The sequence below is a fragment of the Somniosus microcephalus genome, chromosome 7 (assembly GCF_052327205.1).
Source record: "Somniosus microcephalus isolate GS21.2 chromosome 7, FLI_Smic_1.0, whole genome shotgun sequence".
Lineage (NCBI taxonomy): Eukaryota > Metazoa > Chordata > Chondrichthyes > Squaliformes > Somniosidae > Somniosus > Somniosus microcephalus.
Genome location: NC_140993.1, coordinates 210049549 through 210074921, shown reverse-complemented (window position 1 = coordinate 210074921; position 25373 = coordinate 210049549). Strand labels below are relative to the sequence as shown.

Here is a 25373-nt window from a genome sequence, read left to right as displayed (position 1 = left end):
CGATATTCAAGCAAACCTGGCTCAAGCAGGAAAAAAAATCTTTATATTTTGTTTATCTAGCTCCTAATCTATCTATCTATATAAAAGGATACATCTGTCTGTCTGTCTGTATTGTATAAACTCGAAAGTTATAGAGCGTAACTACACGTGTGTTACATCGAAAGAAAGCTTACGATTCCAGAACCGTCATAAGCATATTTACGTTTTGGCGAGACAAAAATTGCGCCCGCGGTATCCAAAAAACGTTCAACATTCCGCTCATTAGCATCGAGTGACGTCGAGGTCGACCAATCGTACGGTCGAGCGACCCGACGGTCGACCAATCGCTGCGTGGCGGGGGCGGGTTCCTGGCGCTTGCGGGCGAGCCCTCCTAGAGTCGAGTGACGGGACGATTGACCAATCCTACGCTTCGGTGACCTGACGGTCGACCAATCGGTGCGTGTGTGGGCAGGCCTTATCGTTCTGAACCGAGGTGAGTCACCGCCATCTTGATTCCAAACTTTTCATTTCTTTTTCCCGCTTTCTGCGTGTTTCTTTTCAAATCTACATTTTCAGCAAAAAAAAAGTTGCTTTTAAAACACAAATTGTTTTTTAAAAAAGTTAATTAATTTGTAAATCTTTTCTGTAACATCTAGAATTTTCCTACCTTTAACCGTTTTTCCAGGCCTGTAAGCCTGGGCCTCTGTTGCCCAGCCACGCCCGAGCTAGGCACCTCCCGTCGCGCTGAACAAGCGGCTCGCGATCTCCGCTATCTTTGTGAAGGCTGGAGGGGGTGGCCCTGGGCTCGGGAGGGGGAGTGGAGAGGGTTACCCCGACAACCGGGCTCGCCAGCCGCAATCGGCCGCTCAGGCCCAGAGATCGGGAGGCAGAGAGGGGAGGAGGGTTACCAAGGCAACCGGGCCCGGCCATCCGCAATCGGCCGTCTCAGGCCCGGTCTCGGGAGGGCGGGGCTCGGGCTCACCGGGGCGCTGCGCTCGGCATGTCAGTGCGTGGGGCGGCACGGAGCTCAGCGGAGCCATCGCCGGCAGTGGAGAGATGGTCTGCTGGCTCCCCCCCCACGGCAGCTGGGGAATATAAATTCAGTTAATTAAATAAATCTGGAATAAAAATAGTATTAGTAATGGTGACCATGAAACTATTGGATTGTCGTAAAAACCCATCTAATGTTCACTAATCCCTTTAGGGAAGGAAATCTGCCGTTCTTACCTAGTCTGGTCTATATGACTCCAGACCCACAACAATGTGGTTGACTCTTGACTGCAAGCAAGCCACTCAGTTGCAAAAACCGCTACAAAGTATCACCACACAGACTGCAGCGATTCCAGAAGGAGGCTCACCTTCTGCAAGTGCAACTAGGGATGGGCAATAAATGCCGGCCTTGCCAGCGATGCCCACATCCCCTGAATGAATAAAGAAAAAAGTCCTCCTATTTAAGCAAACAGAAATGCAGATTAGCATGTAAAGTCCATCCATTTGTTTATTTCCCTTTCAGTGTAAAACTAATACTTTCTAAGGTGTATTTGTAGTTCGCATCAATCGTGGTTACTATCAAGTTCTCACACTCAAATGAATTACTGGATGTTGTGACAATGTCCAGTAATAAATTTCCCGACATGGGAAATAATTGCTGTCTTGAGTACAAGATCTCAGGCAAGGCAGGCTTAATCACAGTAACAACACTTTATGCAACATATATATTTGTATATTTTTTAATGCTGATATGAGGAATAATACTAGATGGAGAAATTCATAAGAGTTCTCAGGTTGAGAGGAACAAAGGCTGGCAGTCTGATAAAATGCAGCAGCAGAGAAAGTCGTGGAGTCATCACGGCACAGAAGGAGGCCATTCAGCCCATCGAGTCCGTGCCGGCTCTCTGTAGAGCAATCCAGTCAGTCCCATTTCCCCGCTCTATCCCCATAGCCCTGCAAGTTTATTTCCCTCAAGTGCCTATCCAGTCTCCCCTTGAAAACATTGAGTGACTCCGCTTCCACCACTTCCGTTGGCAGCGAATTCCAGGCCCTCACCACTCGCTGCATAAAAAGTTTTCCCTCACATCCCCCCTGTATCTCTTGCCCAAAACCTTAAATCTGTTTCCCCTAGTCCTTGTACAGGAAACTCTCTGGTATCCGGCACCGACGGGACCGGGATGGTGCCGGTTCATTAAAAATTCCGGATGACGGAGAGGGTTATCTACCAAGGCTATTTTTAACAAACAAAGAGTCAGACTCCTGTTATCGAGTTGTTCGGACTTCTGTCAGTGCCAAGAAGCCAAGTAGTGGCAGTTTGGAGAACTACCCCCACTGACTAACTCGGCCACCGCAGGAGACTCGGACTCGGACACATTTCCGGTTATTGAGGTGTTTTCGGAGTATGAATTTTGCCGGTTAATAGAGAATTCTGGATATTTAGGTGCCGTTTAAACAAGAGTTTCCTGTACCATCAACTAGTGGGAACAGCCTTTCCCCGTCTAGCCTATCCAAACCTGTCATAATCTTGTACACCTCTATCAAATCACTCCTCAACCTCCTTTGCTCTAATCAAAACAAATCCAGCTTCTCCAACCTGTCCTTGTAGCTAAGATCCCCATCCCCAACACCATTCTGGTAAATCTCCTCTGCGCCCTCTCAAGGGCCTTCACATCCTTCCTAAAGTGTGGTGACCAGAACTGGATGCAATACTCCAGTTGTGGCCTAACCAGTACTTTATAAAGGTTCAGCATAACTTCTCTACTTTTGTACTCAATACCTCTATTTATGAAACCCAAGATCCCATATGCTTTGCTAACCACTCTCTCAATATGCCCTGCCACCTTCAGGGACCTATGCACATGAAGTCCCAGGTCCCTCTGTCCTTGCACACTCTTTGTATATTGCCTCTCCCTGTTCCTTCTGCCAAAATGCATCACCTCACACTTCTCTGTGTTAAATTCCATCTGTCACTTGTCTGCCCATTCTGCTAGCATTTCTATGTCTTGTTGTAGTCAATTGGTATCATCCTCACTGTTTGCCACACCCCCAAGTTTGGTGTCATCGGCAAATTTAGAAATTCCACTTTGTATGCCAATATCCAGGTCATTTATATATATCAAAAAATGCAGTGGCCCCAGCACTGACCCTTGTTAAACACCACCGTCTACCATCCTCCAGTCTGAAAAGCAGCTATTTACCACAACTCGCTGTTTTCTGTCCTTAAGCCAATTCCTCATCCAAGCTGCCACTGACCCACTATTCCATGAACCTCAATTTTGTTAATCAGCCTTCTATGTGGTGCTTTGTCAAATGCCTTCCTAAAGTCCATGTAGACAATATCCATTGCATTCCCTTCATCGATCCTCCCTGTTACTTCATCAAAAAATTCAATTAGATTAGTCAAACATGATCTGCCTTTTACAAAGCTGTGTTGGCTCTCCTTAATTAGCTTAACCCTCTCCAAGTGCCCGTTAATTTTTTCCTTGATTATTGTTTCTAAAACTTTACCCACCATTGATGTTAAACTGACTGGCCTGTAGTTACTAGGATTGTCCTTACACCCTTTCTTGAACAATGGTGTCACATTTGCCAATTTCCAATCCTCAGGCACCTCCCCCGCATCTAGGGAAGATTAGAAAATTATGGCAAGCCCTTCTGCTATCTCCTCCCCCAATTCCCTTAGCAATCTGGGATGCAAGCCATCTGGACCAGGCGACTTATCCACTCTAAGCATACCCAGCCTTTCTAGTACATCCTGTCTATCAATTTTCACTCCTTCCATTGCTTCTACCTTTTCCACTTCTACCGATATTTTGTCAGCATCCACCTCCTTAGTAAACACTGATACAAAGTACTCATTGTGTATTCTAGCCTTGCCCTGCGCCTCTAAGCATATATCACCTTCTTTGTCTCTAATAGGCCCCACCCCGCCTCTTACTACCCGCTTACCGTTTACATGCTGGTAGAAGATTTTTGGATTCCCTTTTATGTTAACCGCCATTCTACTCTCATATTCTCTCTTTGCCAATCTTATTTTCATCTTCACTTCCCCTCTCAACTTATTGTATTTGGTCTGGTTCTCCCTTGAAGAATTCACCTGAGATGCATCATACACCCTCTTTTTTTGTTTCATCATCTTCTCTATCTCCCTCGTCATCCAAGGAGCCCTTGCTTTGGTTCCCTTACCCTTCCCTCTTGTTGGAATGTACCTAGCCTGTACTTGGAACATCTCCTCCTTAAAGATCACCTATTGTTCCATTACAGTTTTTCCTGTCAGTCTTTGGTTCCATTTTACCCTGGCTAGATCCTTTCGCATCCCATTGAAGTTAGCCCTATTCCAGTTTAGAAGTTCCATTCTAAATTGTTCCTTGCTCCTCTCCATTGCTAAGCATGATACTGATGGTACTGAGGTGGCTTGCTAATCATCACATGAGAAAGGGTTTAGGGCAAGAATGATTCTGTAGGAGATGGTGGGGTATCTGTTGACACCCCACCAGCTTGTCCGCAAGGTTAATGTCACTATTGCAGGGGCTGAAACTGCAATGCTGCCTGGCAAGATCGGATGGATCACATGGAAGTGAGAGGTTTTGCTGTCAGATTGTTATGTATGCAGATGCTGCTGGACACACTTGCACTGCTGATAATTCCAATTTAATTCTGAACATGGAGCCCTTTAAAAAGGCTATTTTAAACTTGTAAGGTTTCTATTAAATGTTGACTTGATCTATGCAATAAAAGAAAGCAGGCAGCGATACCAGACTTGGGCTTACAAGTAACAGAATTTCAGTCCAACTTAAAACTAATTAGATAAGTCCAGCTTTAATTGACAAAGTAATGGATTTTAGGTAACAAACTGTAATTGTACACTGGGCAGACACAAGCTCATTTAACTGTACAAATCTGCACCAGTAGTAATAAAATACAACAAACATTAACTTTCAAGCCAAGAGGACAATTGTTTGTGATGCAAAATGAAAATTAATAAATGTGTAAATCTCCATTTGCTCGATTTTGTCAATTTCATTTTTTTTTTTTTTAAACTCACTCGTGTAGATTGTTATCCTCCGAGCATTTCTCTACCTATCTTCTAATTATCAGACAAATGCACTTTACATCAGTGACATTCTGGAGAATCAACTCGTACTTTTCATTCAAAAGCAAAATACTGCGGATGTTGGAAATCTGAAATCGTACTTTTCATTGTCACTTACACCAGTATATTTTTTTTTAATTTGTTTATGGGATGTGGGCGTAGCTGGTAAGGCCAACATTTATAGCCCATCCCTAACTTCCCTCGAGAAGGTGGTGGTGAGCCGCCTTCTTGAACCGCTGCAGTCCGTGTGGTAAAAGTACTCCCACAGTGCTGTTAGGGAGGGAGTTCCAGGATTTTGACCCAGCAACGATGAAGGATCGGCGATATACTTCCAAGACAGGATGGTGTGTGACTTGGAGGGGAACTAGGAGCTGGTGGTGTTCCCATGCGCCTGCTGCTCTTGTCCTTCTAGGTGGAAGAGGTCGCGGGTTTGGGAGGTGCTGCCAAAGAAGTCTTGGCGGGTTGCTGCAGTGCATCTTGTAGATGGTACACGCTGCAGCCACAGTACGCCGGTGGAGGGAGTGAATGTTTAAGGTGGTGGATGGGGTGCCGATCAAGCGGGCTGCTTTGTCCTGGATGGGGTCGAGCTTTTTGAGTGTTGTTGGAGCTGCACTCATCCAGGCAAATGGAGGGTATTCCCTCACTAAGTATGCATCACTAAGTATGCACTAAGTGAGCTTCAGGTTTGAACTGCGATTATATTAAAAGCTGTATACTAAGTACTTCTGGTCTGATAAGAGTTGTTTTACGGGACAGTTTATGGAAGCAATCTGTCAGCCTTGCACCAGTCTCAGGTTGGGTTGCTGCTCGCTCAGTGTTAACATTTTTCAGATGTGTTATGATACTATGGCCTAGAAATTCACTGGCGCCCCGTTTGGGGCGCCAGTCTCGCCAAGGCACCGGAAGTACCGCCCCGGAAGGAGTCGCAAGCACCCGCCGGAAATTTAGTTTCAGTGCCCCAAACGGAAGCGCGGCGCTACTCGAGGCGCCCCGCATCCCTCTTGGGGCGCTGCAACTGAAAATCACAGCACAACGTGCCGCAGCGCCACACGTTGCGGCACGGCGCACTGCGGTACTGCAGGCCTTCCTCCCCTTCTTAAAGGGGAGGGGCCTGCTGCAGCACGATCGTCGATCACGAGTGCCGGCAAAAGAGCCCGGCACCGAGGAGAAGTGCCGGGCTCTTGGGACACAGCCGGCACAACGCGGAGGGGGGGCTCAGGAGGCCGGCGCGAAGAGGTGCTGGCAGGCGGCCAGCAAAAAAAATGGCCGCCCCGCACCTCAGCGCCTCCACCGCTGCAGGTAGGTCCCCCTGAACCGGTCGCAAATTGCGACCGGCGTTAAAGCAGGGGACGCTACCAAATTTGGTGATCGGGACGCACACCGATGATGTCATCGGTGGCGGCGCAGCGCTAACGGCTAGCGCCGCCATTAGCACCCCGCTAAATTTAGCGGGAGGTGTGGCCAGTGGCGCAAAACCCACTAAGTGCCCTCTTTGGGCGCTAACTGGTGGCGCAGCCCACTGAATTTCTAGGCCTATGTGTTTTCCCTTTAATGTTATTGACACTGATAGAAACACAGTTAAATTAAGGGAAATGGGTTGGGAGGGTGGGGCGGGGGAAGGGGACAGATCAAAATTAAAGAATCAAACTAATGATCAGATATATTGATAAAATTGTTTAATTTTCCCCTTTCAGATCAACCAGCCCTAAAAGTAAGGGTACAATGCATGAGGCACATGAGGCTATTAACCTACAAGCAAACTTAATCAAAGAACAGAGGATCTACTGCTAGTTTTACCTTTTAAATAATTGCACTAAAATTCAATGTAACATTACTGCTACATATAATTGGGATGTAACTGGCAGTGAATTAATCTTTCCAGACTATATCAAGTCTTGATATAGCTCCACAATAATGTTGCAAACGCTATCACCCATCAGTGAACTGCTTCAGAATTTAAAAGTTTTGCAAAGTAAAAACTCCAGCTATTTTCAGTCTTGAATCAATATCCAAAGATGGATGCTCTGGCATTCTTCAATTCGATCATTCACTATTTTTTTTCTCCTGTCCAGATGATAATTATTCACCGAGATTAAAAAAAAATGAAAATCCCAGCTCAGCTCAAGTTCACATGGTTATATTTCTTAGCCTGTCACATACCACGCTGGCATATAGAATTACACTGGGCTCAATTTACAACTCTGCTCAATTTTCTTCTCTATTAATGGTCCATCCAATTTTAAAGCCCAATTTCACTTTGTGCAGCGCTTATTTCGTCATTAGCACAAGCATTGAGCCTTGTGTTTCTATGGAAACCAGCTTTGACTAAGTGAATAAACAATCGTGTAACAGCAGCTTTGGAGACCAATGACATCACTCTTGTCATTACGCATTTACGAAGCAGCAGATTTACAATGCTGAAGGATTTGTGACATTCGGTAAGAAATACATGCTGGTGTGTGCACATGGATAGCTTACCTGTCTCCTCATAAAATCCTCAGAAATATTCTCCCCTGTGACTGGTGGCTGCATCAACCCTGCGATTAAAAGCATTCTATTTAAACCAATAGCAGCAGAGAACTGCAGTGTCTGATGATAGGAGATGAGTTCTTTATACCTGGAAGAGAGGCAAACAAGATAAAGAAAGGCATCTTACTGGGACTCATTGTGCTGAGGATATCAATCATGAGTCAGAGAACAATTTGTTCTTCCAATTTTGGCAGTTAGCAATGATATGAGTTAAATGGAAGGCAATTTTTTCCCTCTGTTCAACAATGCATTGTTATTTTTCTACTCCAACTGTCTCCTTACCCCTTCTCTCCTGGCACAGCAACACATAGCAAGGGATGGTTGCGAGTGTCATTCAGGTACATCATCCAGTTGGCTCTTTCTTGCATGTGCTTGAACAATGACTGCTAATCAACAGAGACAAATTTTCTTCTGTTCTTATTTGCTGTCTACACACACACACAGGGATCCACCGTATCAGGTACAGGAACCCTGGTCCATTTCTCCCTATCTAAGCCTAAGCGGTCAAGGCTGATTGTAGCACTTCCATGTTTTGCCCAGGTAAGACCATCAAACTCAGCATAGACCAGCCATCAAACCTGCTATTGTTATGTCGAGTGTCATGTTATGCGATGCCATCTGGGCGAGAGGCACTGTGGGAAAAAGAGCCCAAACCAGTATTAATATTTCAGTCACCAAATCAGCTGTACTTGTGACCAAAATGAGGGGCCGATATGATGCCAAATTGAGCTGCAGACTTATTGCGACTAGGAGTCTCACTGAGACTTGATTTTGAACATTGCAGCAACTTCAGCTAAATGTCACTCTTTTACCTTTTTCTCCAATGTTCTCATTTCTCACCTACTACTTTTGGTGTTAAAGTAATATTCTTACTCTTCTGCCTCATCTGATATGCTTACAATCCATATGATGATCAGCAAAATTATGACCCTCTTGATAATTGCTGGTTCAGTGTCAAATATAATCAGAGATCACACCACCATTAACTGGTAAACTGGCCAGTTTCTCCTCATCTATGGAGCATCCAGCAACTTAGAATATGAAGAAAATCAATCCTAAAAAAATACAGCAATTTTTTGTATAGCACTCTAGCCATGTTGCATTGTATCACAGGGCTAAGTTCATAGCGGCCTGTAATTTTATGTAAAATTAGGATTGCTGTATCTTTTTTTTCTTTATTCATTCATGGGATGTGGGAGTCACTATAGCCCATCCCTAATTGCCCTTGAGAAGGTGGTGGTGAGCCGCCTTCTTGAACCGCTGCAGTCCGTGTGGTGAAGGTACCCCCACAGTGCTGTTAGGGAGGGAGTTCCAGGATTTTGACTCAATGACGATGAAGGATCGGCAATATATTTCCAAGTCAGGATGGTGTGTGACTTGGAGGTGATGGTTTTTCCATGCGCCTGCTGCCCTTGTCCTTCTAGGTGGTAGTGGTCGCCAGTTTGGGAGGTGCTGTTAAAGAAGCCTTGGTGAGTTGCTGCAGTGCATCTTGTAGATGGTACACACTGCAGCCATGGTACGCCGGTGGTGAAGGGAGTGCATGTTTAAGGTGGTTAGACCGCTTAGGCTTGGACACCTTTCTGGATAACATATACTCCCACAATAAAGAAGGCGTAAACCGGGCAGTGAATAACCTAAACAATATTTTTGATAATTTGGCAACAAGGTCAAACTTGAAAGCTAGCAAGAACAAACCCAAAACAAAAAACTATGAAAAATGGTTTGACCCAGATTGCCATAACATGAGGAAAAAACTTAGAAAAATATCAAACCAAAAACACAGACATCCAGAAAATGAGGAATTACGCCTTACTTATTGTCAGACACTAACACAATACAGAAACACACTCAGAACCAAAAAAGAGCAATATATTAAGAATACACTCAGCTCCATTGAGGAATCCATTGATTCCAATTGTTTCTGGGACAACTGGAATACATTACACAAAAAACACAACGAATTGGCCATTCAAAATGGAGACACATGGGAAAACCACTTTGAAAAATTATACTAGAAAAACACACTAAGGCCAGAGCAACACCAAATATGCAAAAAACTGGAAACGCTAGAAATGGCCATAAAAGATAACCAAAACCCGCTAGACTCCATAATAACAGAAAAATAACTTTTTGAAAAACTCAAGGACCTGCGACCAGGAAAAGCTTGCGGGGCAAACGGCATACTAAGCGAGATGATTAAACACACAGACGATAAAATGAAACTGGCTATCCTAAAACTCTTCAACTTGGTTCTGAGTGTCGGTTACTTCCCTGATATCTGGAACAAAGGACTCATAATGCCCATATACAAAAGTGGGGACAAAGCCGACCCAAACAACTATCGAGGCATCTGTGTAAACAGTAACCTGGGGAAGGTATTCTGTAGCATCATAAACAAAAGACTTATAAACTTCCTTGAGGAGCACAATGTCTTGAGTAAAAGCCAAATTGGATTCCTGCCAAACTATAGAACAACAGATCATATCTTTACCCTACAGACCCTAATTGACAAACACGTTCATCAAAACAAAAGCAAAATCTACGCATGCTTTATAGATTTCCAGAAGGCTTTCGACTCCATCTGGCATGACGGTTTATTCCTGAAACTTATCGAAAGCGGGGTAGGGGGAAAAACATATGATGTAATTAAATCAATGTATACAAACAACAAATGTGCAGTTAAAATTGGAGACAAACAAACAAAATACTTCCCACAGGGGAGGGGGGTGACGCAGGGCTCGCCAATCTCACCGACACTCTTTAATATTTACATAAATGAATTGGCAAAACTACTTGAACAATCTACAGCACCCGGCCTCACCCTATATGAATCCAATGTTAAATTCCTCCTCTATGCAGACGACCTGGTTCTGCTGTCACCAACTAAGGAGGGTCTACAGCAGAACCTGGATCTGCTGGAGTCATACTGCCAGACTTGGGCCATGACAATAAATCCCCAAAAAAACAAAGTCCTTGTGTTCCAGCAAAGATCCAGACATCAGGGACCCAAAATAAATTTCACACTAGGAACAACCAAAATTGAACAAATCACTAACTACACATACTTGGGCTTAAAAATCAGTTCTACGGGAAATTTCAAACTGGCTGTGAATGAACTGAAAGAGAAAGCAAGAAGGGCTTTCTATGCCATTAAAAAATCAATCCAAATAGAAATCCCAATTAGCATTTGGCTCAAAATTTTCAAATCAGTAATTGAACCAATTGCACTCTATGGCAGTGAGGTGTGGGGACCGCTAACACAACAAGAATTTGCAAAATGGGACAAACACCCAATTGAGATCCTACATGCAGAATTCTGTAAAAGTATACTCCGGACTCAAAGGAAAACCGTAAACAATGCATGCAGGGCAGAACTAGGCCAATATCCACTAATAATCACTATCCAAAAAAGAGCCATCAAATTTTGGAAACACCTAGAAATGAGCAACCCCCAATGCTACCATTACGAAGCCCTGAAATGCCAAGAGAGGACCATAAAGAAGAATACCCTCAGTCAACTAGTCCTGGGACTCAGTGAAGTGACTACTAACACTACTAACAATAACCAGCCCCAGGACAGTGACAGCGTAACACAAAGAATTCGACCCAACACAATTGTCGCTAAGCAAAAGGAAAAATATCTGTCATATTGGGCAGAAACAACAAAAACCCAAAGCAAACTCAATTGCTACTTGGCCCTAAACAGACAATACAACATGGCTGATTACCTGACCATGGTAAAGGATAGCAAACTGAGAAAAACTTTGACAATGTACAGACTTAGTGAACATAACCTGGCGATCGAAAAAGGCCGGCTACCAAGAGAGGATAGGATATGCTCTCACTGCAGTCAGGGAGTGGTGGAGACAGAGATGCACTTCCTCACAGCTTGTAGAAAATATCAGGGCATAAGGGAGAATTTCTACCCAAAATTCACAAAAATATGCCCGGAATTCAGAAATTTGAATGACGACCAAAAATTCCCATACCTACTAGGGGAAGAGAGAAATTGCATAACACTAGCGGCACACTATGTTACAGCTTGCCATAAACAGAGGGACAACCAGTAAATATAAAAAGAGAGTATATATAAATTATATGAAAGTATATATTTATACACTCAGGGATATATCTGTTTATACACTGTATGGATAGATCTGTATTTTTGTGAACAAACACGAATGTTTTCTGATGCTTTGGCAACATAAGATGTAACTTGTCATGCCAATAAAGCAATTTGAATTGAATTGAATTGAATTGAATTGGATGGGGTACCAATCAAGTGGGCTGCTTTGTCCTGAATGGTGTCGAGCTTCCTCAGTGTTGTTGGAGCTGCACACATCCAGGCAAGTGGAGAGTATTCCATCACACTCCTGACTTGTTCCTTGAAAATAGTGGAAAGGCTTTGGTGAGTCAAAAAGTGAGTCAGTCACTGCAGAATACCTAGCATCTGACCTGCTCTTGCTGCCACAGCATTTATGTGGCTGGTCCAGTTAAGTTTCTGGTCAATGGTGACCCCCAGGGTGTTGATGGCAGGGGATTCAACGATGGTAATGTCATTGAATGTCAAGGGGCCGTGGTTAGACTTTCGCTTGTTTGTGCCATAATGCAAGCTGTGACATCGGGCATCAGACGCTGCATCATGGTGGGTTCCACAGTTGTGCTGTTGGAGGTGACCACCCATTCCATGTTGGAAAGGAAGGGTTCCAAGATCTGTGCAAAGTCCTGTGACAAGTTGGTGCTGGACTCCTCCATGCTCCTTGACATGGAACACTGGCTTTCTGGCATGTGTTCCAATGCACCAAACATTTGGGTGTGTTCACCCATCAGCCTTCTTCTGTAGCCTGGCCAATCGAGGTCCTCATCTGCCTCCTCTGCAGAAGAGCTAGTCATGTGTGACCTCGCCCTCCAGCAAGCTGGCATCCTTTCCCCCCACCCCCTGCCCTGGCTCCTGGGCACGTGCCCGGTGTTTCACCATGTGCAAATCCCTCCTCTGTCATAGCCTCTAAAATATACGCAGTGTCAGTGTCTGAGCTGGTGGCTGCAAGTGTTACTTCGAGTGACGGTGTCTCTTCATCTTCACTGTCTTCTTCCTCTTTATTCATTGACCAGGAAGGCTTCAGTTCTTGGGTACCTGAAATGAAAAAGGGACAAGGATTGGGTTGTAGTGAGGATAGAGCAGAAAGTAAGAAGTGCATGCTTACACCATCTGCAGCTTCTCAGCCTGAAGAGATTGTGGGATGAGGGAGAAGTGGGATGAGAGAAGGAGGATTAGGTATGTAGATACCCTCATCATCGATTGCTTCAGCCCCACCATTTGCCACGGCCTCAGTGATGCCCCTTCCCATGATGACCAGGACTGTCTCCAGTTCTTTGCTGCTGCCTGTTGTTATGCGCCACCTTCTCCTGCAAGAGAGAGGGAAGTGTGCCAGTCAGTGTCCTGCAATATGTTTGGCTGATGTGGCTATCATGGTTGAATAGCTGGCAGAGTGTGCAAGCTGTGAATTGTGGGTGAGGCTTGTGCGAAGTGTGTGAGGGTGAGGTGAAGCATATGAATTGAAGTGTTGAGTACTGATTGATAGAGATTGTTGGTAGGTGGGTGATCTGGGTGTAGTGAATTGAGCAGTGGATTAGGCTAGTAATGCAGTTGGTAGGATGTGCCATTTAAAAGTGAACTCACTCACCTTAACAACCTGTGTGAGATTGTTAAACTCCTTGCTGTACTGCATCCATGTTCTTGGAGCAACACTCCTGGCATTGACCTACTTGTTCCCACTGCCTCCTGAGTATGTGCCTGGAGGGCCTCCTGCCCCCCTGCGGATACAGGACGTCTCTCCATCTTTCCACCTCTTCCACCAAGACCTCCAGTACATTGTCTGAACACCTTGGTGCTCGCTGTCCCACATGTTTAGCCATTGCTCAAAATATCACAGCCCAGATTCAGTTTTCAATTGACTCCCACCACTTCCTGCAGCCACAATGCACCTCCCCATTAAGAGGTGCAGGCTGCCTTTAAGTAGCGTTAGCCACTCGCGATATTGGGCCCCCTGTTGATGCGTGCAGCCAATGAACAGTAGCGCTGGCTGCGCGCAGCAACCATGTAAAGCATACCGCGATCCCCACACCTGTTTTTGGGGGTTAGCCAATTTCTCCCCCATAGTGAACACAGCCTGAATCCTGAGTCAGGACCTGAGCTGACACTGGAGCATATTGGATTGAAACTTCCTGTAGAAGTAGTCTCACTCCACTTCGCATCAGTCAGTTTGGTTCTTGACGCCCACCTATACTCAAGTTTGGCATTAGTGCAAAGTCAAAACTGCTTCACAGGAACAGTAAATTTGAATACACTAAATTAGTGCCTTAAAGAACAAAATATCAAATCCAAAACTTCAAATGTGGATGTCACTTTAATTTTCTTCTTCCTTTCTTTTTTATTCTGTTTACAAATCCCAAGCTGCATTCCTCCTCAAATAGTTTTTGGGATTTACTCTTCAAAAAGAATCCAAGAAAAATATAACTATTTGAAGAAGCTTGTTTTGAGATGTCAAAACTCAAAGTTTGGCAAGTTGAGTTTGAAGATTCATAGCCAGCGGTCAGAACGTTCATTTCAGAACAACCCACTAAAAATAACGAACTCTAGAAAAAACTCTTCAGTTTCAAAAAAAAGACTTGAATGCAAGTGAGTGTTCTGCATCATTTGATTGCCCTAGCCTCACATGAAAACATGATTTTACATCAGGTACAGAGTTTAAAATTGACTGAGGAGACGACCTGACGTGCTAAGCAGATATCCTTCAACACAGATTAACAAGGGCACAGAATACACTCTGGGTGGGAGGCTTCCCACTTAGTGGTGGCACTACCAAGAGTGGCTCGGTAGTATTACCACTGACCAAGTGGACAGAATTTTGAAGGCCATAGCTGCCAGACTGGACTTGTGGCAGAAGGTGAGAGAACTAACACAAGGAAATAACCTACTTGACCTCGTCTTCACCAATCTACATATTGTGAGGCATCTTGCCATGAAAGTGTTGGTAGGAGTGATCACCACACAGTCTTCACACTGAGGACATCCTCCAGTGCGGCATTACCACCATGGCAAATGGGATAGATTCAGAACAGATCTATCAGCTCAAAACTGGGCATTGATGAGGCGGTGTGGGCCAGCAGCAGCAGCAGAATTGTATTTCACCACAATCTGTAACCTGGCATTTTCCTCAGTCCTCCATCACCATCAAGCTAGATGGCCAACCCTAATTCATTGAGGACTGTAGAAGTGCATCCCAGGAGCAGCACCAGGCAGACCTGAAAATTAGGTGCCAACCTGGGGAAGCTGTAACACAGGACTACATGCATGCTAAACAGCAGAAATAGAATGCTATAGACAGATCTAAGCAATCCACAATCAATGGATCAGATCAAAGCTCTGCAATCCTTCCACATCCAGACGTGAATGGTGGACGACAATTAAGCAACTAACGGGAGGAGGAGGCTTCTTGAACATATACAACCTCAATGATGGCGGAGCCCAGCACGCGAGTGCAAAAGACAAGGCTGAAGCGTTCTCAACAATCTTCATTCAGAAGTGCTGAGTGGATGATCCATATCGGCCTCCTCCTGAGGTCCCCACCATCACAGAGGCCAGTCTTCAGCCAATTTGATTCAATCCACGTGAGAGAAACACCTAACTGCACTGGATACAGCAAAGGTTATGGGCCCCGACAAAATCCCGACTGTCGTGCTGAAGACTTGTGCTCCAGAACTAGCCGCACCTCTAGCCAAGGTATTCCAGTATAGCTACAACACTGGCATATACCCAACAATTTGGTAAATTGCACAGGTATGTCATGTCCACAAAAATTAGGACAAATCCAACCCGGCTAATTACTGTCCCATCAACCTACTCTCAATTATCAGCAAAGTGATGAAGGAGTCGTCAACAATGCTATTATTTGACAATTTGGATTCCGCCAGGACCACTCGACTCCAGACCTCATTACAGCCTTGGTCCAAACATGGACAAAGGAGCTGAATTCCAGAGGTGAGGTGAGAATGACAGCCCTTGACATCAAGGCAGCATTTGACCGAGTGTGGTATCAAGGAGCCCTAGTAAAACTGAAGTTAATGGGAATCAGGGGGTAAACTCTCCGCTGGCTGGAGTCATACCTAGCACAAAAGATGATGGTTGTGGTGGTTGAAGGTCAATCAACACAGCCCCAGAGCATTGCTGCAGGAGTTCCTCAGAGCAGTGTCCTAGGCCCAACCATCTTCAGCAGCTCCATCAATGACCTTCCCTCCATCATAAGGTCAGAAGTGGGGATGTTTGCTGATGATTGCACAGTGTTCAGTGCCATTCACAACTCCTCAGATAATGAAGCTGTCCATGCCCGCATGCAACAAGAACTGGACGATGTTCAGGCTTGAGCTGATATGCGGCACGAATGTTCCTTGCCACTTAAGTGGCAGGCAATAATCATCTCCAACAAGAGAGTCTAACCACCTCCCCATGACATTCAATGGCATTGCCATATCGCCCAGCATGAACATTCTGGAGGGCTTGCCATTGACCAGAAACTCAATGGACCAGGCACATAAATCCTGTGGCAACAAGAGCAGGTCAGAGGCTGGGTATTCTGCGGTAAGTGTCTCACCTCCTGACTCCCCAAAGCCTCTCCACCACCTACAATTCACAAATCAGAAGTGTGATGGAATACTCTCCACTTGCCTGGATGAGTGCAGCTGCAACAATAGTCAAGAAGCTCAACACCATCCAGGACAAAGCAGCCCACTTGATTGGCGCCCCATCCACCACCTTAAACATTCACTCCCTCCACCACCGTACTGTGGCTACAGTGTGTACCATCTACAAGATGCGCTGCAGCAACTCGCCAAGGCTTCTTCGACAGCATCTTCCAAACCCGCGACCTCTACCACCTAGAAGGACAAGGGTAGCAGGCGCACGGGAACACCACCACCTCCAAGTTCCCCTCCAAGTTGCACACCATCCTGACTTGGAAGTATATCGCCATTCCTTCATTGTCGCTGGGTCAAAATCCTGGAACTCTCTCCCTAACAGCACTGTGGGAGCACCTTCACCACACGGACTGCAGTGGTTCAAGGCGGCGGCTCACCACCACCTTCTCAAGGGCAATTAGGGATGGGTAATAAATGCTGGCCTTGCCAGCGAAGCTCATAGCCCAAGAATTTTTTTTAAATTAGCTTCTTTAATGAGTGATCAAGTTAGACATAAGCAATCATCAATTATCATGAGTAAATGTAACACACAGGAGGAATTCCCCATCCCAGTGAATTCAGCAGGATAAGGGTTAACATGAGGTATTAGCTGAGTCAGTTAAAGACATTTGACTGAGCTGCACACAATTTTTAATGGCAGAAGCATCATCCAACTGAAGTTATATAAACATGTAGCAGAATGGAGTGACCTTTCAGCCTGCATTGAGTTAGAATTTCAAGGTCTGGAAACTTCTAATTAGTTTTACTCCTCGAGTTTTCCGATATAATACAAATCCACAGGTCAGGCATAATTTCCCTGCATGAACTTCACACATGCTGAGCTGTAACAAAGGTTATAGCTCTATACAATTCACTTACTGGCAATATCAATGACACAAAGGGCAACAGCACAACATCAAGTGGGCTCTGCACTTTTTGCGATGAGACGCTAACATAATTATTTCAACCAATTATTTAAGTGGCAGGGGTCTGCCTGGATCAGCGAGCTAGTACTTACACGGAGGATGAGAGAGATGTGGCTTTTAAAATATCACAAAGATTACTGCAATAAAACAATTATAATTTTCCTAATAATACGCACAGCAGTAACACAAAGTGTGTAGCTTCTGGCTGCAGATCAGCAGTGCAGCACTGAGACAGTAGACAGATTCATGGTGCCACTGCCCTAGTTTAAGTTCTGATTGATAGACACTGCGGTAAGCCCACACTGACTTGCTGATGGTCTCCTGCACCACCCTGTAATTATGCATCACTTGATTTTTCTGCGTTGTGAATGGATGACACATGCTGCTGAAGCTTTGGTCACCTGTCAGATTGATTATTGATCACCATCCTTTGGATGCCGATCAAACTCAGATTGACTAATGGCCAGTCTGGACTAGAGCAGGAATTTATCAGTCACAATGTCACAGCATCATGTCTGAAACAAGGGAGTGGACTGAATATACTTTTATTAGTGCTCTATCCTTGTGAATACAGATCAGGAATGTTGAAAAGTGCACACTTTAAGACAGATGAACTATGTTAATACAGATTCTTAAATACATTAACATTGTTTACTGTTTGTTAAAAGAAACAAAGACATGAGGAATAATGAACATATCAGCAGGAATTACCATCAGTTACAATATCCAAAGCAAACAGAATACAGAAATACAAATGGTCAGTCACAAGGAATACAACTTAGGCAACAACTGTTCTCGGATTAAACCCACCGACTGGGCTATCGCAAAATGAAACCATTGTTACTGATTGCTGAGCGATATGTCAACTTATAACTCTTCAAATTGGGTTGCATCATTTGAATCATATCAGTGCTATGTTTAAGCTGCAGCTAGTGATAAGGCTGTCATTTCCACACTCTGTACTCGGAATATAAGAGAAGAATACACAAGAGGTGATGTGAAAAGGATCTTTTCTGTGGCCATAGGGAGTCTATCCTTTCTCAGCCTCTAATTGCAGCCAGGGAAAACTAACAAAGAGCTCAGATGAGTGTCACATAGCTGAGGAAAAGTGAAACGTAAAGATAAGGCAAGGTCCACCAGGTCGAGATAAAGTCTGGCTTGTGACAGGGGTAGGGACCTTCAACTCCTGACATCATATTCAAAGAAAATAAGCCCAGACGGTAAGGGTGAGAATGAATATCTCCTTAGATGCAGAAAACTAGAGCAGTCAGTTATAGACTCCTATAAAAGCTAATTTATTTTATTAAGACTTGTCTTGAGATGGAGAAATCATCAGTGTTGGTGGAGTTTGACAACTGGTGGTACAAGATGCTGTCACCCAAAGCCAATATAGATAACAAAGATGATAATCCACTCACCCTCAAAACAGATACAGGAAACTCTCGTTTAAACGGCACCTAATTATCCGGAATTCTCTAATAACTGGCTGTGTAATCGGGGTTCTCATACCTTTTGCCGTGTAACCATGGCTCCTGCACCTCTGGTTGTGTAACCGGGTCCACTGTACCTGTGGCCGTGTAACCAAGGCTCCAGCACTTGTGGCCATGTGATCGGGGCTCCAGCACCTGTGACCGTGTGATCGGGGCTCCAGCCCTTGTGGCCATGTGATCGGGGCTCCAGCACCTGTGACCGTGTGATCGGGGCTCCAGCACTTGTGGCCGTGTGATCGGGGCTCCAGCACTTGTGGCCGTGTGATCGGGGCTCCTGCACCTGTGGCCGTGTGATCGGGGCTCCAGCTCTTGTGGCCGTGTGATCGGGGCTCCATCACTTGTGGCCGTGTGATCGGGGCTCCAGCACTTGTGGCTGTGTGATCGGGTCTCCAGCTCTTGTGGCCGTGTGATCGGGGCTCCATCACTTGTGGCTGTGTGATCGGGGCTCCAGCACTTGTGGCCGTGTGATCGGGGCTCCATCACTTGTGGCCGTGTGATCGGGGCTCCAGCACTTGTGGCCGTGTGATCGGGGCTCCATCACTTGTGGCCGTGTGATCGGGGCTCCTGCACTTGTGGCCGTGTGATCGGGGCTCCATCACTTGTGGCCGTGTGATCGGGGCTCCTGCACTTGTGGCCGTGTGATCGGGGCTCCTGCACTTGTGGCCGTGTGATCGGGGCTCCATCACTTGTGGCCGTGTGATCGGGGCTCCAGCTCTTGTGGCCGTGTGATCGGGGCTCCTGCACTTGTGGCCGTGTGATCGGGGCTCCATCACTTGTGGCCGTGTGATCGGGGCTCCAGCACCTGTGGCCGTGTGATCGGGGCTTCAGCTCTTGTGGCCGTGTGATCGGGGCTCCTGCACCTGTGACCGTGTGATCGGGGCTCCTGCACCTGTGGCCGTGTGATCGGGGCTCCAGCACCTGTGGCCGTGTGATCGGGGCTCCTGCACTTGTGGCTGTGTGATCGGGGCTCCAGCACCTGTGGCCGTGTGATCGAGGCTCCTGCACCTGTGGCTGTGTGATCGGGGCTCCTGCACTTGTGGCCGTGTGATCGGGGCTCCAGCACCTGTGGCCATGTGATCGGGGCTCCTGCACCTGTGGCCGTGTGATCGGGGCTCCAGCACTTGTGGCCGTGTGATCGGGGCTCCTGCACCTGTGGCTGTGTGATCGGGGCTCCAGCTCTTGTGGCCGTGTGATCGGGTCTCCAGCTCTTGTGGCCGTGTGATCGGGGCTCCAGCACTTGTGGCCGTGTGATCGGGGCTCCAGCTCTTGTGGCCGTGTGATCGGGGCTCCAGCACTTGTGGCCGTGTGATCGGGGCTCCTGCACTTGTGGCCGTGTGATCGGGGCTCCAGCCCTTGTGGCTGTGTGATCGGGGCTCCTGCACTTGTGGCCGTGTGATCGGGGCTCCAGCCCTTGTGGCTGTGTGATCGGGGCTCCTGTACCTGTGGCCGTGTAACGGGCCTCTTGTACCTTGGGCCATTGTCACTCCATGTCCCTTCTCCTGGTCTGAGGTCAGCCGATATATAAATTGCCTTGGTAGGTATACCTCCAGTTTTCCGGAGTTTTTAATCAACCGGCACCATCCCGGTCCAGTAGGTGCCGGATACGATAGAGTTTACTGTATTAAGGTATGGATGGATTGTGCCATTGTAGCAATATCAATTGGCAGATTCCTTCTTTGCGGAAATTTTCTAAAGAGGGAGTCTCCCAACCCAAAGCACTTTGGCATCTGTACTCATGTGGATCACCTTTTGTCAAAACCAACAAATGTCTAGTGAAATCTCTGATCCCCAAGTCCACATGCTGATGATACTTGAAACTGGTTGAGGAATCCGGTAAAGCCAAACCTGAAGCTGGGAATTTGTTACCTGATATCTTTCCAATTAAACGGATTGAAGTTCCAACACTGAAACGGCACTAATTAAAGTCACAAGTGAGATCCTCCGTGATTGTGACAATGGCGCACTATCCTTTCTCAACCTGTCTGCAGCCTTTAGCAAGGTTGCCCACACCATCCTCCTCCAACACCTCTCCTCCATTGTCTAGCTGAGTGGGACTGCATCGCCTGGTTCCACTCTTACTTATCCAGTCATAGCCAGAGAATCATCGCCAATGGTTTCTCTTCCCACTATCAGCTATAGAGTTCTCCAAGGATCTAACCTGGACTCCCTATTTCTCGTCTACATGCTGCACCTTGGTGACATCGTCCAAAGACATGTAATCAGGTTCCATATGCATACTGGTACCCAGCTCTACCTCACCACCACCTCACTCGACCCCTCCACTGACTCTGTGTTGTCAGACTGCTTGTCCGACATCCAGTACTGGATGAGCTGATATTTTCTCCAATTATACATTGGGAGGACCAAATCCATTGTCTTCGGCTCCCACCACAAACTCCGTTCACTAGTCACCGATTCCATTCCACTCCATCCCTGGCCACTGTCTCAAGCTGAACAAAACTGCTTGCAAATTCAGTGTCCTATTTGACCCTAAGATGAGCTTACGATGCCATATCCTCCCCGTCACAAAGACACCACCATAATATCGCCTGTCTCTTCCCCGTCTCAGCACAACTGCTGCTGTAATCCTCATCCATGCATTTTTTTTACCTACAGACACGACTATTCCAATGCATTCCTGGTTAGCCTCCCATCTTCCACCCTCTGGAAACTTAAGCTCATCCAAAACTCTGCTGCTCCTATCCTAACTCGCACCAAGTCCCATTCACCCATCACCCCTGTGCTCGCTGACATGGGCTCTTGGTTCACAAATGCCTCGATTTTAAAACGCTCATCCTCGTGTTCAAATCATTCTATGGCCTTGCCCCTACCAACCTCTTCCAGCCCTACAACCTTCCGAGAACTTTGCGTGTCTCCAACTTTGGCCTTCTGTGCATCCCCCCACTTCCTTCACCCCACCAGCGGAAGCCGTGCCTTCAGCCATCTGGGCCCCAAGGTCTGGAATTCCCTCCCTGAACCGCTCTGCCTCTCCTTGATACCTACATCTTTGTGTCCAAGCTTTTAGTCACGCATCCAAATAGCTCCTTCTTTGGTTCGGAGTCAATTTTTGTCTGATCACCCTGTTGTGAAGCGCCTTGCGACGTTTTACTACGTTATTGTGCAAAAGCAACAAGCTGACTAACCAACAGGAGGTCTCGGGTTTGATTCTTGCTCCTTAAATGCAGGCTGATCTCAGCCAGGGTTGTAGTAGGGATCCCAGTAACTGGATATGGGTTGGGTGAAAAGAGGAATGAGCCAGGATTCCCACTCCTGATTACTATCCAGTTCATGTGTGGGGATGAACAATGAGAATATAATTGGCCTCAGCTGTAATGCTGCACAATTAAGCAACCTCCTAAAGTTCACTCTCTCGGCTCACACATGGTCACTTGAGCGAGGTACCAGAGGGCAGCCAGCACCAGTGGAATTGCAGCCAGGCACAAGCTGACTCCTGGAGAATGGGAGAGGAGGGGTGAAAGTCATCATAAAGCCTGTCTTGCCCGTACCCTATTTAAACAATAGCTTGTTCATTTTTACATGATGGATGAACAAAAAAAGAGCTTGTATATTATTTTCACTGTACCTGTAGCCTTAATTAAAGAACTCATTCAAGTTTCAGTACAAAGAGGGGCTGCAGAAATACTAATTGAAATCCTGGCTGTATTTACTTACCAGTACTGTAGCCATACTTCCTCCATAAACACTTCTTCAGGGATTGGATCGAAGAGGACGAGATCAGAAATCTCCCTGTGGGATAGAGATAGACTAGGTTAAAACGAACATCGCCTTGCCTATCCAGGATATATTTCAGCAGTGAGTGCACCAAGTACAGCATAACCCCACTGACCTATCTCCATTGAAGATAGATGGGACAGTTTAATAGCAATCAGATAAATTCTGTGAGCATTGCATTTGTGACATCCATTTACCACATCTTTGCAAAATCATGCCAGATAGGTGACATTATTCTTTACATCACTGCACACGGAATATTAAGCAAGGGCATATGAAACAAACGAAAAGGAATTCAGAAGGCTTAGAAATAGAAAATGCTAGAAATACACAGCAGGTCAGTCAGCATCTGACCTTTGGTCACCTGGTATGGAGGGAGGCGGGCGGGGCAGAGGATCATTTTGTGGGTCTGCTCCTGGGCCAGGCAAAGATGGCTATTCACAGGTTCAGGAAGGGAGCAGCCCGTGTGGGTGGTCGCTCTGGCTGCCTGCCTCTCTTCCGTGGTCTTTTCCGTGCCTGGGTGGTCCTGGAGAGGGAAGATGTGGTGTCTTCCACATACGCTTGGGGTCTTCCACAGGGAATGGAGCGTAATAATATTATGATTTAGATTATGTTTTCTTTTGGTTTTATTCAAATTAGACTTGTTTAAATTGTTCTGTTAGTTGTCCTCCGTACAAGGGGCATGTTTCCCTCATGGTGACATTGGGGAAACCTGGAGTTGATTAATTAAACTGGGTAAAAATGAAGTTGTTCCTTTGTACTAGCGTGCTTACAACCAGCAATACTCTGCACTAATTTCCAAAACTGCTTGAAAAGTCTCTAATCCTTCCCATTTGGGGTGCTGATGAAGGATCCCATCGGAACTTCACTTTCAGATGCTGACCTAGCTAGTGTGCACTTCCAGGGTTTCGTTTTTACTTCAGATTTTCAGTAATCACAGTTTTCTTTTTATCTCGATGATGCTGACCACGGCCACATTATTACAAGAGCCATGCTCTGGGCATTCTACTTCATATGCTTTCTCTGTTCACGAGAGAGCTGTTAAGTCACACAGCTCATATCAAGTCATGTTAGAGAAAAATATATCAAGAACAGATAACTCCATAGTTTTGAATTCAAATTACCAAATTGGGGAACAAGCATTAAATGGAGTCCACGGCATGCTGACTGTTGTTTCATCTTAATGACAATTTTGATGGAATGAATTATGAAATCTGGAGCTGTATTTGTGAACATTAAACCCAGTATCTGCTGGCACCTTACCACCAGAATTGCATTTGTCCACCTTATTTATATTTCCTGGCCCCATGTTAGCTGATACTGGCCCAGAAATTCGGGTCTCCACGGGTGAGTACGCACGGGGTACTCACCCGTAAGCCCAATGGAAGTGCCGGTTTCCTGCATGCACTGTGCATGCGTGGGAAACCGGCACTTCCGTTCCCCTGAAAGAAGGGGTTCAGAAGTCGAACACATGTGCAGGAGAGGCTGCGCGTGCGCATCGAACTTACGTTTTTTTTTTGCAGGTTTTCCCGGGAGGGTAAGTCTCCAGAAGTTAGACATGTAAAAAGCAGTTGCAAGGCCTGCTTTTTACAAGGTAAGTGGTGAATTAATTAAAATTAAAACATTTTTTCCACAGGTTTATTATTTTTAAATACTTTAAAGAAAGGTAAGTTTATTTTTAGCCCCGTTAGAAAATGTAATTAATTTTTTCAAAAATTTAAATTATTGTTTAAAATAGTTATTTCATGTAATTTGTAGTTTATTTTAAAAATGTGATTTTTTTTTAAATTGATTTGAAGATTTAGTGATGTTTTGGGGCTTATAGTATTTATAGGTTTGACAGGTCTTCCAGTCAAACTTATGAATGAAGCATTCCCTGCTACCATTGGCTCTCCATGGCCCACATGATCCCAGGGGACGCATCGAACTAACTGCGTCCCTGGGATACGCAAGCACTGCACGCCGGCAGTTGGAGGAGGCCCAGGACCGGAATCCCACGGGGGCCCTGTGATGAAATAACTGTGTTCTGGCATTTGTATTGTTGTTGTTGTTGTACTTGTTAATGTCTGGAATGTTCTACCGGTGTAACCACTAATGCTCCTCCCTAGCCCCGCCCCTCTTCTGGAATGTTCTACCAAGGGCTGGGTCGGTGATGAATGATGGTTGCCCTGTGTTAACTTGATGCCATGTTCTTACTTAATAAAAGCCTTTAGTTTTAAGCTTTAACCTCATGGATTCAGGCAGTTATTTGGCACATCAGGCCCACAGCTCAACGGCCGGCGCGCAAGGTAAGTGCAGGTCGGAGGCTTGCACCCGCGGGAAGCCTCCGACCCGAATTTCTGGGCCATTGTTAATGGAACTCGGGTACTGTCTCTCTCCCCTTCAAATATACTGTCATCACCCACCTCCTCAAAAACCCACCCTTCACCCCTCTGTCCTCGCTAAGTACCGCCCCATCTACAACCTCCCTTTCCTCTCCAAAGTCCTTGAACATGTTGTCGCTTCTCAAAACGGTACCCATCTTTCCTGGAACTTCATGTTTGAATCCCTCCAATCAGGTTTCTGTCTCTGCTACAGCACTGAAACGGCACTTATCAAAGTCACAAATGACATCCTATGTGACGGTGACCATGGTGAGCTATCCTTCCTCACTCTTCTCGGCCTGTTGCAGCCCTTGACACAGTTGACCACTCCAACGCCTCTCCACCATTGTCTAGCTGGGTGGGACTGCACTCGCCAGGTTCCATTCCTATCTATCCAGTCATAGCCAGAGAATCACCTGCAATGGCTTCTCTTCCCACTCCCGCCCCATTACCTCTGGTGTCCCCCAAGGATCTATCCTTGGTCCCCTCCTATTTCTCTTCTACATGCTGCCCCTTGGCGATATCATCCAAAAACATA

General features: G+C 46.0%; 1 protein-coding gene across 2 annotated transcripts in view; it reads right to left on the bottom strand.

Moving 5' to 3' along the window:
- The window catches only part of LOC147115102 (uncharacterized), a 280011-nt gene that overhangs the window by 97514 nt on the left and 157124 nt on the right, over positions 1–25373 (bottom strand). For both annotated transcript variants that reach the window (XM_085993392.1, XM_085993393.1), the window contains exons 7-8: positions 22413–22487; positions 7541–7679 (exon numbers count right to left, since the gene is read on the bottom strand). In XM_085993392.1, coding sequence (XP_085849518.1) covers positions 7541–7679; positions 22413–22487 — 214 coding nt within the window. The remainder of the gene's footprint in view (positions 1–7540; positions 7680–22412; positions 22488–25373) is intronic.